The sequence below is a fragment of the Copidosoma floridanum genome, unplaced genomic scaffold (genome assembly GCF_036245765.1).
Source record: "Copidosoma floridanum isolate Cflo_tuat_1 unplaced genomic scaffold, Cflo_Japanese_pri ptg000032l, whole genome shotgun sequence".
Classification (NCBI taxonomy): domain Eukaryota; kingdom Metazoa; phylum Arthropoda; class Insecta; order Hymenoptera; family Encyrtidae; genus Copidosoma; species Copidosoma floridanum.
The window spans coordinates 2925486-2940762 of NW_028321909.1; the positions used below are offsets into that span (position 1 = coordinate 2925486).

At 46.0% G+C, this 15277-nt stretch overlaps 1 protein-coding gene across 1 annotated transcript; it reads right to left on the reverse strand.

The window, feature by feature from the left end:
- Positions 1 to 7940: 7940 nt before the first annotated feature.
- On the reverse strand, positions 7941 to 10592 carry LOC149373330 (uncharacterized). The gene has a single exon (XM_089597463.1). The coding sequence runs from the start codon at positions 10590 to 10592 to the stop codon at positions 7941 to 7943; it is 2652 nt and encodes an 883-aa protein (XP_089453589.1).
- Positions 10593 to 15277: the final 4685 nt, after the last annotated feature.

Here is a 15277-nt window from a genome sequence, read left to right on the forward strand (position 1 = left end):
GTACGTTGGCCTCGCGGCTAAGAGTCCAGATGCTCCGTAGCGGTGTCTTCTCCCTGGGTGGTCCCTCTCTGGTCCATGGTGTCCTCTCCCCCGCGGGAAGATCTTCGATAATAGTTGTCCGCTAGTTCTTTGGTCCTTGAGTGAGTCCCGGTGGTTTACCCTCAATTCGCGTCCGGTGGTCCTACTTCTATCCTCCCATCTGCTTTCTTAGTCCTTTGTCCTCTCCCCCTAGTCCGTTGTCCATTTCGTCCGGGTGGAGGCCCCAGGCCTACTCACCGCGTTTCGCTTGGAACACCCTACGGAGCACCAGCTCCCGCAAGTCCTGAAAATAGCCCTGAAGACTCCCCCAGACGCGCTCTACCTGATTCACTCGCTCCTGAGGCCAGCTAGGGTGGTCCTGAGCCCGTTGCGCCCTATCCCTCTTCAGCTGACGCTCAGAAAGCGGGCGGCTCGAGTATATCACCTGGGAGAGCTGCACGGTGGTGGACACCAGAGCTACATCCCAGTTTCGCCCCTCTCCGGTATTGCGGTGTAGAGCTCCATGCTGTGGGGCCCCCCGCAAGAGGTCTCGTGCGTCCTCGACGGAGCGATTTCGAAAGTTCGTCCCCTGGCTTGAAGTGTTCCATCCATGGCTTTGGGGAAGACGATCCTTCGAATCTCCAATCGAGGTAGAGGTTCTCCCCCATAGGTCCTCGGCTCTGGGAGAGGGGGCGGGGTCACGCGGCCTTTTCCGATACCGCACATAGTCAGTCTCGAGTCGAGAGCCTTCGCGCGCATATTAGCCAGAGACTTGTGAGCGAGAGAGAGAGAAAGCGCGAGAGAAAGTTGTTGGCCGATCAAGAGAGAGAGAGAAAAGAAAAAGCTGCTGTGTCCCCGTGGTTGGAGATCATCACCGCCAGGAGAAGACCCAGGACGAGAAGCAGAGCGACTGTAGGACGAGAGAGAGAGAGTGGGACCGCCACCATCAGCTTCACAGACCCACCAGCAGCCCGAGGCCCAGCCGGACGCCATACGCCCGCGCCGTTACCGCGAGTCAGAGAGCCGAAAGGTAGCGTGTTTTCCCTCCGTTTCTTTTTGTGCGTCGTGCTAGGGCTCGCGAGCGCCGGTAGGTCTCTGGGACTAAGTCCCGGAGTATACAGAAGACCGAGAGAGAGAGAGAGAGAGAGTGCAAGAGAGTGTTTAGAGTGTTTAGAGTGTTTATTATGCCTTGAAGAAGACCCCCATCTGGCCAAAAAGTATAATACAATAATATAAGCAGACTTAAAACTAATTTCAATAAGCTAAAATTGTAGCAAACAATCAAATTACAGTAAGATAGCAAAGTGAAAGATTACAAATTGAAGGATTAATCAGACTTGAGCGCAAGGTAAATAAATGTAAGCAACTTAAAACTAAAAATAAAAGGTAGAACAACATAGCAGTGTAAATTGAATGCATATGATAGCTGAGAGTGTAGATACAATAGGTAGATTGATTAGCGGAAGGGTGTGGGGGCTGTGGAGATGCGAAGGAAGGCGTTTTGAAGGTTGTGGGATGCGAGAAGGCTAGAGAAGGCTATCAATGGAAGAGAAGTGGTGAGTGAGGATGGTTAGTGGTTGGGGAGTTAAGAGGGATAGGAGGAGGGATTTATATGCAGAAGAGTCAGGTGGGGAGAGAGCTGGTGAAGGACTGGGGAAGTGAGGTAGGCGGGATAAAGTGAATGATGGTTGGTGCGAGGAGGAGTCGTTAGAGGCTAGTTGTCAGAGTTGGGCTATGGTGTTGTATATTATGTGTGATGGGAAAGGTTGACCACGTCAGAGCGTCCGCTGTTAATTTGAGGTCAAGGTTAAAGCACTGTTTGCGTTATGCGAGTACAATTCCCTCCCGCTCAACACGTTCGATCCACTCGCTCTGGTCGCGCTGTAAGAGGGTATTATGGAGTAGGATTTGGAATGATGAATATGAGTGATCGGCAAGGTTTATTGGAGAAAGTGAATTCAGGAGATCAGATGCTTGAATGTAGAAGGAATCGTCGCGAGCACGGGTGCGGGAGGGAGGGACGATGAGCAGGGGTTGTGGGCGGCGTAGGGTGCGGGAATTAGTGACTGAGTGGGATGCAAGGCGAAAACAATCAGCGAGGTATGTGGGGCAATGAAGGCGAATTATGTTGAAGGCAAGACACCCCAAGTGGTACTCACGTCTACGTTGAGCAGAGAGCCAGCCCAGTTCCAACCGTAATGGTGTGATGTGAGCATCTCTAGGAATATTGCCAGCTACGAAGCGGACACAAGCATTAATGGCTCTCTGCATTTTTAGATTGCGTGTGACGTCCAGTCGAAAAAAAAACCGATGAAGCATAGTCCAGATGCGGAAAGACCAGAGATTCGATCAGAAATTTGCGTAAGGTACGAGTTAGGGCATGTCTATTGAATCGCAGGGAACGGAGTGTGTTATGTACTTTCTGGTTGATCTTATTAATCTGTGGGGACCAGTGGAGTGTGGGGGTAAAAACAACGCCCAGGTTCAAGGCCTTCTCCACAACAGGAATCGCGATGCCATGAATATGAATGGGTATGAGGTATGATAGATCTAGGCGAGAGATGTAGGCGAGGCTGCCGAGAACCATGGCCTTGGATTTCCGCGGATTGAGACTTAGGCCGTTACGATGAGCCCACGCCACAATGGCCTCAAGGTCACGATTCAGGCGGGCAATGGCCTCATTGATGGACGCAAATGGACAATGAAGGTATATTTGGGTGTCGTCATCGTAAATCATATGTTTAGAATAAGAGAGAGAGGCGGGGAGGTCATTTATATACAAGGAGAATAGGAGAGGGCCAAGGACACTTCCCTGGGGAACACCTGCGAGAGCAGGTCACCAGTTGGAAATGGCTTCCCCGTTACCCCCCCCCCCCGATGGCTTGTTGACGATTAGAAAGGTAGCTATGGAGAAGAGTTAGAGCACTATTGGAGAGATTGAGATTTTTTAATTTGTGGAGAAGTTGCAGGTGGGGGACAGTGTCGAAGGTTTTAGAGAAGTCGAGAAGAACCAGTATGGTGACCTCCTGACGGTTTATTGCCTCTCTTATGTCCTCAGTTACGCCAAGAAGGGCGATCTGAGTGCTGTGCCCCCTCCTGAAGCCTGATTGACGCGGATCTAGAAGATTATTAGATAAGATGAATTTAGAGAGCTGTGAGGATAAAATACGTTCAAATGCTTTTGAAAGTTCGGAAAGAGACGCTATGGGACGCATGTCAGATGGGGAGGAGGGGTGACGTATTTTAGCCAGGGGGAGCAACAGGGCACTCTTCCAGAGGGTGGGGAAGTGCGAATGTTGTATTAAGCTATTGAATAGAAATGTGAGAAAGGGTAGGATGAAGCCGAGAGTAAGGCGAAGCATTGAGTTCGATATACCATCATGTCCAATTGCTTTAGATGAGGATGTGGTGATGGTGTGAAGTATTTCATCAGATGTTGTGGGTTCAAAATGAAAGACTGGTGCCAAAGAGTGAGGAGGAGGGGTGCGAAGTAATGTATTTAGGTTGAGTGAAGTGAGAGGTGAAGTAGATGCGGGGACGATGGAATATGTAGAGATAAGAGTATCCGGGGAAAAGAGCTGTGTGGGTGACGGAAGGTTTTGACTGGTGAGGTTGAGTTTGACTATTCGATACCCTGCTGCGGAGGTGGCGATAGCACTCAATATCTGTTGATAGGCCAGACCGTCTGGCATCACGATACGCCCTGTCTCTCACCAACATCATGTCCCTGATCTGATGAGTGACCCACGGCTTTCTTCGCGATGACAAGGTGATCCGTCTGTTTGGAGCCAGTCTGTCAAAGGCTTCAAGTATAGTGGTTGAGAAAAGAGTTGTCAGAGTGTCGAGAGATTGCGGGTTCGGTTGAGTGCATGAATTGATTAGAGATGAGAGGGATGGTGTGATATGGAATGAGAGTGCTTCAGAGTTTATGTGTTTGAGGTTGCGGGCCGTAATAGTTTTGGTTATACTTGGTATATGGAGAAAACGAAGGGTGATTTCGATCCAGTCATGACCGGCTATGAAGGGTGCGGTGGATTGTTGGTAGCGAATTAGCGAGGTTGGGTCTTTTATAATAAAGATATCTATCCAGGTGTGCGAGGGGTTATTGCGGTAGAAGGCATGGTGTGTCGGATTGGAAGGAACCAAGTGTAGGGAGTATTCTGAGATCTTGGTGGAGAGAAACTGAGAAGAGATGGATGAAGTGAGCATGTTGATGTTGAGATCGCCAGTGATGATGATATTAGAGTAAGCCGGTAGATGATCTGAGAGTGTGTCAAAAAAGTGGTGTGGAAGAGATGCTGCGGGGCGTCGATAGACAATGGCCACAAGTGTTCTATGCAATGCAACTGCTATTTCGAGGATAAGGAATTCTGGTGTGTTATCAAATTCTGGGTCCAAGCTGGCAAGAATTGTTGTCTTAAAGGAATCCCGAATGTAGGCGCCAACACCACCCCCTTCCTTCCCTGCTCTGTCAACCCGAAACAGGGAGTAACCACGGATGCCGACAACCTCATCCAGCGTGTCTGGCGTAAGAAAGGTCTCAGTAACCGCAATAACATCTGGGGACCTGTCAGCAGATAAAAGTTTGAGTTGTGTGTGATGTGGATGGTTGAGACGATTTATGTTGGCGTGGATGACAGTGATGGAGTTTGTTGATTAATTGATGAATGAGGGGAGCGTGATTAGCTGTGTTTAGTCATTGTTGGGATGGGGCAGGTTGGGGAGGTAGATGGACAAGATCTTCAATCGAAGAGATGGGTATGAGATCGGATGAGCGGCTGGGTCGCATAAAAAACATATAAGTCCTTGACTATCGGTGGCAAGTAATTGAGGCGTCGCTGTGCCTCTCTTGCCTTAAGGACGTTCGGTAGTGTTAGCGGGGGGAAACATTTGCGCGGTGAGGGGAAACCAGCGATGAATGAAGATTTGGCAACGTCGTACGGGTCTTAAATGTGTGAGTGTTCATGTACACGCATCAGGTGTCTCTGCACACTCTACACTGTCTGCTCGTCTGCTGCGTGCTGCGTCGGTTACGACAGCGTTCGTGTATCAATGTTTTTGTGATAAAGCTGTAAGTAATTAACCGCTACATATCTTTCATGGGATGATATTTCAACGAACGTGTTTTCCGTAAAAGATGTTCTTGCGAAAATTCAAAGAATTTCTGATGAAAAAATGTATTCGCCAACTTTTTCCCCCATGTCGTCTATCATTCCCAAAACAGTGATTAAAAATCTAAGTCAAAATAAAGTAGATTTTAATATTATTGTTGATAAATTTATGGAAGGTAATGATGGTTTAAGATCGTTTCTAATAAATGGGCAAAGCCCTTTAATCAAAAGAGCTACCAGTGTAAGTAAAATACTTGAATTTTTAAATGACTTGACAAGTCTCATACAGCATGGGATGTCAGATAAGTAGGATGATTTCTAAGATGAGTGATTCAAACTATGAGCATGTGATTTTGTAATGTACAAAAAAATTGTATCTTAAGAAGAAATAATAAATTTGAAATTAAAAAAAATAAATAAATAGCGTGTTATTAACATTTATTGTTTTTTATGGGAAGGGGTGGGCGTTCTGTACATACACTCACGCACACACGTAAGCTTTTATTTTATGCGTGAATGCATAAATATCTACAATAATATTGAGATATTTACTGATCAACATCCTGGAACATTTTGAATTTCCCGCCACTTGCGACGTTGCCGTTGCGTTTCGGTCGAGCTTTTATTTAATTTTTTATTTATAAACGAATCAGACGATCGTCGCAAAACTTGGTATACATCAAATTAATAACATTATCTGTAACATATAAAAAAATTGGCCAAATTCACTGGCCCAATTTGCTTAAAACTGTGATTTAGTCAGTTCTCCCATAAGCGACAGTGTTAAAATGACTTAACTTTGAAATTCAATATCTCGAAAACGAAACAGAGGAACCTCTTTAAATTTTGACTGGTTTATTGTAACAACAATAAAAACGTCTGGTCAAAATTTCAGAAAAATTCGTTGGAAAATTCAATCACTACCGAACGTCCTTAAGTAAAAGGCCATGTATGTGAGCCGGCCAAAGAGGGCGACAAAAGATGGGGGTACTGCCACCGGTCCCGAAAAGATCCTGGGCGCGGACGTTCCTCAGTCGATAAGACTGGGACACAATCAGGTCCCGAACCCTCGCAGTGGCAAATTCGGCCACAAGCGAGTGAGGCTGAGTGATGTTACTTGAGGGAGTGGCCATTGAAGCCGCGAGGGCCGGTTGTGATTTACCAACCCATGGTCTAATACGAATTATGAGATTGGCACAATCTGGTAGGCCTATGGCAATGAGGACCTTAGTCACTTGTGATTTGTAATGCTCAGGAGAGGAGGCGGGGATTCCAATAAAGTCATCAAAGGGGACATCAGTTCATGGTTATTACCTGAGTAGATCGTATAAAAACTCCGGAACCAGTCTGGGGTGTCCTGTGGTAACGGTGGTGAAGTGGGATTTGGGAGTGATGGAATAGCATTTGCGGGGGTGTTCGACATTTGTGTGATGATTGATGAGTCAGGGGAGAGAGATGAGTCAGATGTGGTTGGAGTGCTTGAGAAGTTGATGAATCGGGGGGCCTTAGAGATTTGTGATGATAGTGGTGATGGGGGTGAGAGGAGGCGTTTAGTTGCGGAAGAAGGGAAAAGTGTTGAGGCCGGAGGGGTGTTACAAGCAGGTGTTGTGGGGACGGTTGTGTGTAGATTCGCTATTGCAGATGAGTAGGAGATGTGAAGAAATTGTTATGCAATGCAGCAGGATGGACGTTTGCGTTTTGTGAAGTCAGGTGTTGTTGAGCAAAACGAGTGGAACGTCTCTGAGCATTACGTGCAGACGGCTCTGGCGTGGTTCCAGAAGATATAATGAAAATAGAAGTAGACGAGTAGTAGTAGAGTAGCTGAAGCAGGCGGCGTGGCAAGGCAGGTAGCGCAGTCAAGGCACTTTACACGGCAGCTGTCAGGAAAGCACCAACAGTTTGTAGCAGACGTCAAATGGCAATCGCTGTACGCAGTGAATCAAGGCATGCGCACATTGATGGCAACAGAAGTGAAGTTGACAGGTCACTGCACAGGTGTCGTTGCACGAGATTGGCCCGTTGATGGTCGATGGGCATGCGCCAAGGCGACCGATCAATCAGCTGGCCCAGTAGTAAGGTTTATGGGCGGGGCGGCGGGGGGAAGGCGAGTGGAGTCCTAACCTCCTATGCTTCCGTTGCAGATTCTTCCGTTGCAGATTTTTCTTAAAGGAGGGCCTGTAGTTCTCAGATCTCACGAGAGCCTACCGGGGAGCAAATCTGCAACTAACAAGAACAGGGCACAGCAGTAAAATTGCAAAAGACACCAACCTGCGGGAGCACGCCAAAAGCACGACCAGACAGGACTCACCAGAGAGAGAGAGAGAGAGAGAGAGAGAGAGAGAGAGAGAGAGAGAGAGAGAGAGAAAGAACCCGGTTACGGGAAGTCGCAGGTGCATGCTCGGGAGTGCCGAATCTTCGGGGTGTTCGCGCGTTTCCGCTCTAGGTGTGTAGAAAAAGAGAAGGTTGAAGGTTGAAGGTTGAAGGTTTTTATTTATGACCTTAGGGTAAAACCCTATCAGGATTGTACAAATGTTAACGAAAAGCATGATGCAGTAAAAAATACAAGTTCGGCAAATCAAACAAAGATAAGGTCAAAAAAGCGGGTCTTATAGACTAAACTGTAAAAATAAACAAGAAATAAAGTAATACTAAGTTCACAAGATATTGTATAAGCAGCTTAGAGGTACCCACACGGTAACAGCGGTGCTAAGACTAAGTCAGGTTTGAGAGGGGGGTAAATATTATCATATTCATATCGAATTTGCCACGGGAAAGGGTATATGGTGAGGGAAGAGAAAAACATGATAACTATTAAACAGTAGGCAGACCCTCCTCCACGACTCGGACCTCCCAGTCGTGTATATCAAACTCCAACAGCCTATCAAAAAGTAAAGTCCTGAAAGCAGTGAGCGACAAATCAGAGGAAAAGGGCGCAAACGAATTCAGCAGGTATGATGCCTGTACATGAAATGAATCTCTGAGTGCCTGTGTGCGCTGGTTCGGTATTTGCAAGGGGGGCAAAGCTCGACGGGCAGGCACTCGGGCTAACGGACGATACTCAGTTAGCGAAAAAAGCAAGAACAGGTAGTCAGGGCATTGATGTTTGATGGTTTTGAACGCAAGTAGGCCCATAAAAAGTTGTCGCCTTCTAGCCATCGATAGCCATTGAAGTTTGAGCCTATGCGGGGTAACGTGCGCTCTTCTAGGGAGACCACCAACAACAAAGCGCACACAGGCATTGAGCGCTCTCTGGAGCTTTAAGTTCCTCGTTGCGTCTAGAACTGTATACACCGCGCAGGCATAATCAAGGTGAGGAAACACCAGGCTTTCAACCAACAGCTTACGAACGGGAGGGGTCAATGCATGCCTATAGAATTTGAGGGACCTAAGGGCAAAGTGAACGTGCTGTACAACTCCATTAACATATGCTGTCCAGTTCAAAGTGGGAGAGATAAGTATCCCAAGGTTTTTGACACTTTCAGAAAACGGGACAAGTGCAGGGCCAATTCTAACCCATGGAAGGTCAGCCAGATCAAACCGCGACATATATATCTGGCTACCCAGCAGCATCACTTTGGTCTTCCTAGTATTAAGGACAAGGCCATTCTCCTCCGACCAGTTGATAACCGCAGACCCATCCTCCAACGACAGTGCAACACCCCCCTCCAGGTCAGCCGGAAAACAGTGTAGGTAGATTTGGATGTCGTCCGCGTAAATCATGTGGGAGCAGTGTTTGAGCACACGTGGCAGATCATTAATAAAAAGCGCAAACAACAGAGGTCCCAACACACTCTTTTGCGGAACACCAGCCTCAACCGGTCTAAATTCAGATAAAGCACGACCCTCGGCACCGACCGCCTGAACCCGGCCTGACAGATAGGACCTAATAAGCGCAATTGCAAGATCATCAAAGCCCAATCTGTGAAGTTTTTGCAGCAATTTGTCATGAGGCACAAGTTCGAAGGCCCTCGAGAAGTCAAACAGGACTAACAGGGTCACTTTACGTTGATCAATGGCTATCCTTATATCGTCCGTGACCCTAAGCAAAGCAGTCTGTGTACTGTGTCCGCTTCTAAACCCAGCTTGTCGTGGGTCCAAAAGACCATGTCTGTGCAAGTGCCGGACAATCTGCTGGTGGAGGATCCGTTCGAAAACCTTTGACAGCGCTAGAAAAAGGGCAATCGGTCTGGTGTCCGCCAGCGAAAGAGGAGCTCTAATCTTGGCCAACGGAGAAAGTAGAGGACGTCTCCAAGGCAACGGAAAATGGCATGCATCGATACATGCATTGAAGAACCTAGCAAGGGTAACAGAAAGCACGGGAGCAGCAAGTTTAACCATCCTGGGCGACAAACCATAGAGATCAAGAGCAGAAGAAGAAGAGCGCAACAGTGCAGTACGCACCTCAAAAGCCGTCGTGTGACTAAATGAGAATCTACTCCATGGAGGTTGAGGCAGCGGAAGAAAAGGTACCGGTGTGATGGGCCTATCAGACGCGGGGGTGATGATCGCTCTGGTGCGGGCAGCGTAGGCATCATTGAGCTCATCGGGGTTGAACAGGTCGAGCGAGGACGGCAACTGCTGAGATGAAAGACCAAGTCCTCTAAATGCACGCCACTTTGCTCTCGCGTCCGGTGCACGATCAATCACCAGCGCAATGTGCCTATTCTTGGCTGTGCAGATTGCATTGGAAGCACGTGCCTGCAACCTCCTAAATTCCGCCACATCCTCAGGGCGTCCCATCCAGCGGGCCCGACGATCACGGAACAAGCGTCTTATTTCACTCGTCATCCAAGGTTTCCTTTTAGTGGAGAGATGTAACTCAGTAAGCGGTGAGATCTCATCGAAGGCACAGAGTATTTGCGAGGAGAGCCGCGACGCAAAAGTGTCAATATCGTCTGCCTGACAAGCGCTGCCATCCACGGGACAAAGGACGCTAAGCGAACGTTCAAGAGCGCTACACAGCACGGTTGGATTGATACGCCCCAGGTCCCTAATTCTAATGGTCTTTGTAGCCCGCCTACCGCCAACCTTGAGCACCAATTTTATCCACTCGTGTCCCGTAATAAATGGCGAAACTGACTTGTTATAGGAGACTATGTGCGAAGAATCAGCAACCACGAATACGTCAAGCCATGTGTGGGACGGCGGGTCTCTCCATAGTACATGATGAGTAGGCTCCGAAGGTACCAGGCACAATGCAAGCTCGGATAATCTGTCACGAAAGAATTTGGACGCGTCGGTAACAGTACAGAAATCAATATTAAAGTCCCCGGTTATGATCACTTGGTCAAAAGAAGGGGCATGCTCAGCGAGGGTGTCAAAACAAAGCAGCGGAAAGGAAGCCGCGGGTCTCCGGTAGACCACAGCAAGAAGTATTGAGTAATTCTGTATCTGAAGCGAGAGCAAAATGAATTCCGGAGTATTATCAAAGAGAGGATCGGACTGTGCAACCAATGTAAACATGTATTGTTTTTTAATATAAGCACCGACCCCACCCCCACCGCCACCCTCTTTGATGCGGTCCAACCTGATAAAGTTATAGCCTTGTATTGCTATAATGGAGTCAACATCGGTAGGTAGAAGGAATGTCTCAGTCACCGCAAGCACATCAACATCTGCATCTATTGCGAGGGCTTCTACCAGATGAAAGTGAGTTTTGAGGCGTTCGACATTGAAATGAAGAATAACAAGGTTGGAAGTGCGAGCGGAGACAGGGGGGGGGCAATAGAGGAGGAGGGGCAAGCCCGATAGCACGCCAAATGGGGTGAGATTCCCTATAGAGGCGCAGTGTCCCGGTTCAAAGCTGCCAGCTCTTGAAGAGAGCGGACAGGTACCGGCGCAGCACCCTGAGTTGGTCTAAGATAAACTGTGTAGTTCTTAACATATGCTGGCCGCAGTTTGAGGGCGTGTTGCTCAGCTCTTGCACGTGAAAGCAGTTGATGAATTTCCTTAGGCCAGAGAGCACGGCAGTACAATTTGGTGAGCGCACCCACACCGAAGATACTCTGAGCAGAAAGGTCTTTCAACTTCATTGAATGCTGCACGTCCACATCACGAGCTGAAGCTGAACTCAGCTCAACAACCATGCCTTTTGATGCGACAGCAGCCGCAGGCCGAGAGGACCCGGTACGATCAGGTGTGGTCCATGGGCGTGTACGAAGAACAAATCTACTGTAGTTTACGAGACCCATGGCTGTAAAAACTTTATCGGCAGCCTCAAGGTCTGTTAGCTCGACTTGAGTGGGTATGCCCAACAGTAAGACCTCATGCGAATCACTCGAAGCGATGTTGAGCCTATGAACAGTGGTTTCTAAAGCTGCAATCCTATCATCATGTCCAGTCAAATTCTTTAAGAGCTCAGCCCTAAAAGCTTCTTCCCTAGCCAGGACTCTGGCCTCATATGCTGAAAACCAAGCGGGAGCTACGTCACTTTTTGAAGTGCCTACCATTTTGTCAAGAGAAGAAGAATCGCGACCTGGGGAAAACCGATCCTTTTTACTGGGCTGCGTCTGTGAGGGCGAGTCAGGAGTCGAGGGGGAGATCTGCCTTTTGTTGGATGATGGTGGAGGAGTAGTTTGTGAGGCTTGGACAAAGAAGGATTCGAATGTATTCACGGAGGCACTAAACTTGGACATTAATATCTAGATGTGTTACCAGGTGGGCAGCTGCACAGCCTAAAAAAAAAAAAAAAGAAAGCAAGCAATAGCAGTGAACCATAAGACAATTAACTTAGTTGATGCAAAAATACTAAAAGACCTCACCAGTGTGTACAGTGTAGTAATATGTAAGCAAATAAATAAAGAAAGCCAACAAGAAATGAGTGTAAAGCAGTAACAGCAAAGCAAGCATGTGTTTTCTCCCGTGGAACCCACAGTTGGCGGTTTGCAAACACTCCAGCAGACGGATACTGTAGGCTGCGTAAATAGGAGTGTGTCGTGGCCGAAAGCAAGTACAGCTGTAGCAGAAGATTTTGTGCTCATGCGCCCATGCCATCATGCGCAGCGGGGAGGCGTGGTAATTCAGGAAGAAGCTGTTGAAGTTTAACAAGATGGCCGCTACGATGGAAGTTAGCCAACCATCCAGGACAGCAGGAGGAAATGGAATTCCCTGGCTCGAATAATACGTCAAGCCCGCTGCTAACACTCTTACGCCTGAGCCAGCAGGAACCCCACTCTCCTGCAGCAAAAAAATGCACAACGAGTAGTATTACCGTCACTAAATGTTAATAACTCAAGAGCAAGAAAAGTACACGACTGCACAGTAACTCACCAGAGAGAGAGGAGAGAGAGAGAGAGACCAATAGGACGAGAGAGAGAGAGAGAGAGGACCGGGACTAGGGACTGAAGGGGATAAGGAGCAGATTACCGAGAGACAGTGATAGTGAGAGAGAGAGAGAGAGAGAGAGAGAGGCAGGGTGAGAAAGGTTGACACGGGGCGAGAAGAAAAGGGCGCGATAGCAGAGAGCAGGTGTGTAGCGGGCCGGGAAAGGACAGGGACAAGAGGTTGCGTGTGTGTGCGTGTGTGACGTGGCTGGGAGCGTTAGGGCAGCGGCCCCTCCTGGTCTCAGGACCCCGAACGTGCGCTCGCGGTTCGCGCGGCGAGGCGGAACCGTTGTAGCGCCGTCAAGGAGTTGTATAGAGCCGTGTGGAGAGTGCAATAAACGATTTCCTTACTTGACATGGTAGCATTCCCCAAATTTATTTCCTCTCGGTAGAACGAGAGGAGAAATCCCGTACAAATCCCCTTTTCAGGAGCAGAATCCAAGAGGACGAGGGACCCGGAGGACGTACGAGACGAGGCAATCCACTTCCTGCGTACCCTCCCCCTTTTTTTATTTCCAGGTACAAAGGCAGTGTGACAAATGTAATGGAGTATTGTTATTTAATACTATAGTTATGTTAAAGTATCGGCTGCATGAATTTTTTGAAAATAATTTTTTTTTTTTATTACTAAGTTTACTCTATAAAAAAGACATAAAAGACGAATTTGGTGGAAATGAAGTATATATACATACCATTTTGTTGGACGCATGCAAGTTTATCGGACTCAGACATTCTATCACTTTCTGGAATATCATCCATGTACAAGAATTCATTAATGTTTTTAATATCTGAAGCTTGTTCAACCATCCCATTTTTATGGCAAACAGCAAGTACTTTATAGCTCATCTTATCAACATCTAAAACTCGATGAGTTGGCATATTAATTTTTAAAATGAAAATAAAAAAACTTTGTTATGCAGCTAGCTATCACTAGAAGCTAAGTTTTACGTGAATTCTTATCAAAAGATTCTGTCTGTCAATTCATGGGAATACGTAATGGTAAGAAGTAAGATGTACTCAGTTTATCATACAACCTTTACTTATACCATTTAAGTAGTACGAAAATGAGTCCTTGGGATATTGTCCCTAGAACACTATAACAGCCTTTGTTAATTACTTCAATTGCTATATAGATGGTAACTTTTTTACATATTTAAATTGATGTTGTTTTAATTTGAAAATAAAAATTCGTTTCACACAAGAAGTTTATTATCTTGGGTTTACATTTTTTTTTTTGGCTTCTGCATTGAATTCTATTGAAATTTATGAATTATTTTAGTTGTAAAAAAAGTATTTATCTATTGGGATTAATAATCAAACTTACCATAAAAACTTTCTTCGATGTTAAGTGTAACTGGTTTATCCGAAAAATTAAATTTATGAGCCAATGATAAATCTATGTTTGAATCCTGCGACTCACTTAAAATTTGGATAGAAGAATTGCTTAAGTCACGGGTTGATTTATTCATAGGAATATAAAAATTAGAAGATGAATTCGAATGTGAGCGATGACCAGACAATCTTTAAAAAAAACGTTTGCAAATTAGCAATAACTTAAAGCATGCAATTGGGTCATAACTGGCACTATAATTTAATTCTAGATCAATACTAGATTATCGAAACTAATTTCATGAGTTTTGTAATTCCAAACCTTTTTAAATTACTATAAAATATTATAAATGACCCCGCACAAATCCTTATGTTTTTGGTTCTCAGTAAATTTTGATAAAATTTAAGTATGTTGTAGTTAATGATCTCCTGAACAAAAGTTGTTATGGCCGCGAGCTCCGAAAATGGACAGATTTAGAGAAAATAATTATTTAACTTACGCATTTTAGTCAAGATTACATTGACAGGCGATGCAGGATAGTAAACACATATAGTACGTTTTATACACAGGCACATTGTATATGATGTTTTGACATGAAAGTAAAGAATAACCTGATTGTCTGCTGCGGACAGTACCTATGTCCCATTAGACTTAGGTAAAGTAGTGTTGATCTCTTATAAATGTGATATTTATATTAATACAACCTTAAGTAATTGTTCAACTATATTGTCTCAGAATGTCGAAGTATTAGGTATTTAATAACACTGTGTTCCATATCACCTATAAGAAAGGCCACAATCTAACCTTGGAGTACGGATTTTTAGTGATAGAATCTTCAGGTGCCTTCACTCCGTCCCAACATTGTAACAGCAGCAATTAAACAGCCGTCTTCTCATCCCGAGCACGATGCGTAAGAACAGGCAAACAGGCCACCTTCTTCTCATCCCATAATACGAGCAACGGCTCAAAAAACGACTTCTCCTCCAGTGGGGCCTAGAACATTAGGGGCAATCGCGCATGTTGACTTCTTCTCATCCCAGCTTCAACGCCACGGCTAAAAAGATACCATCTCCATGCCTCCAACTTGATGCAGTGGTGACCGTCTCTTCTTCTCCTCATACAATATCTAAAGTTTAAATATCACTAAAACCAACTTTTTCTCTTCCTAGATCTATTGTAGCAGGCAAAAATCCGCCCTCTCTTTATCCCATCCATGATGTAGAAGAACCATTACGCGAGTCACTTTCTTCTCGTCCTAGCACCGAAGCAGCAGCTTAAAAGACACCTTGTCTTCTGATGATTCGTATATTCTGTATATTCGTGTTGAATTGTCACTCAGAGAATTTCTCGATCGTCAAAAAATACTTTGGTAAGTTCTCGTTCGTCGAAAAGATTAGAAAAAGCTCTTGATACGTCGTCGAAGGCACTTAAAAATATTCTTTGTCATTGAAACGGGGTCCATATAGCTGTCCATCGTCATGAAGCACTCAGAAGAG

Coding starts and splice junctions, on each gene's coding strand:
- LOC149373330 (XM_089597463.1), bottom strand. CDS start 10,592: ATGTTTACATTGGTTGCACAGTCCGATCCTCTCTTTGATAATACTCCG.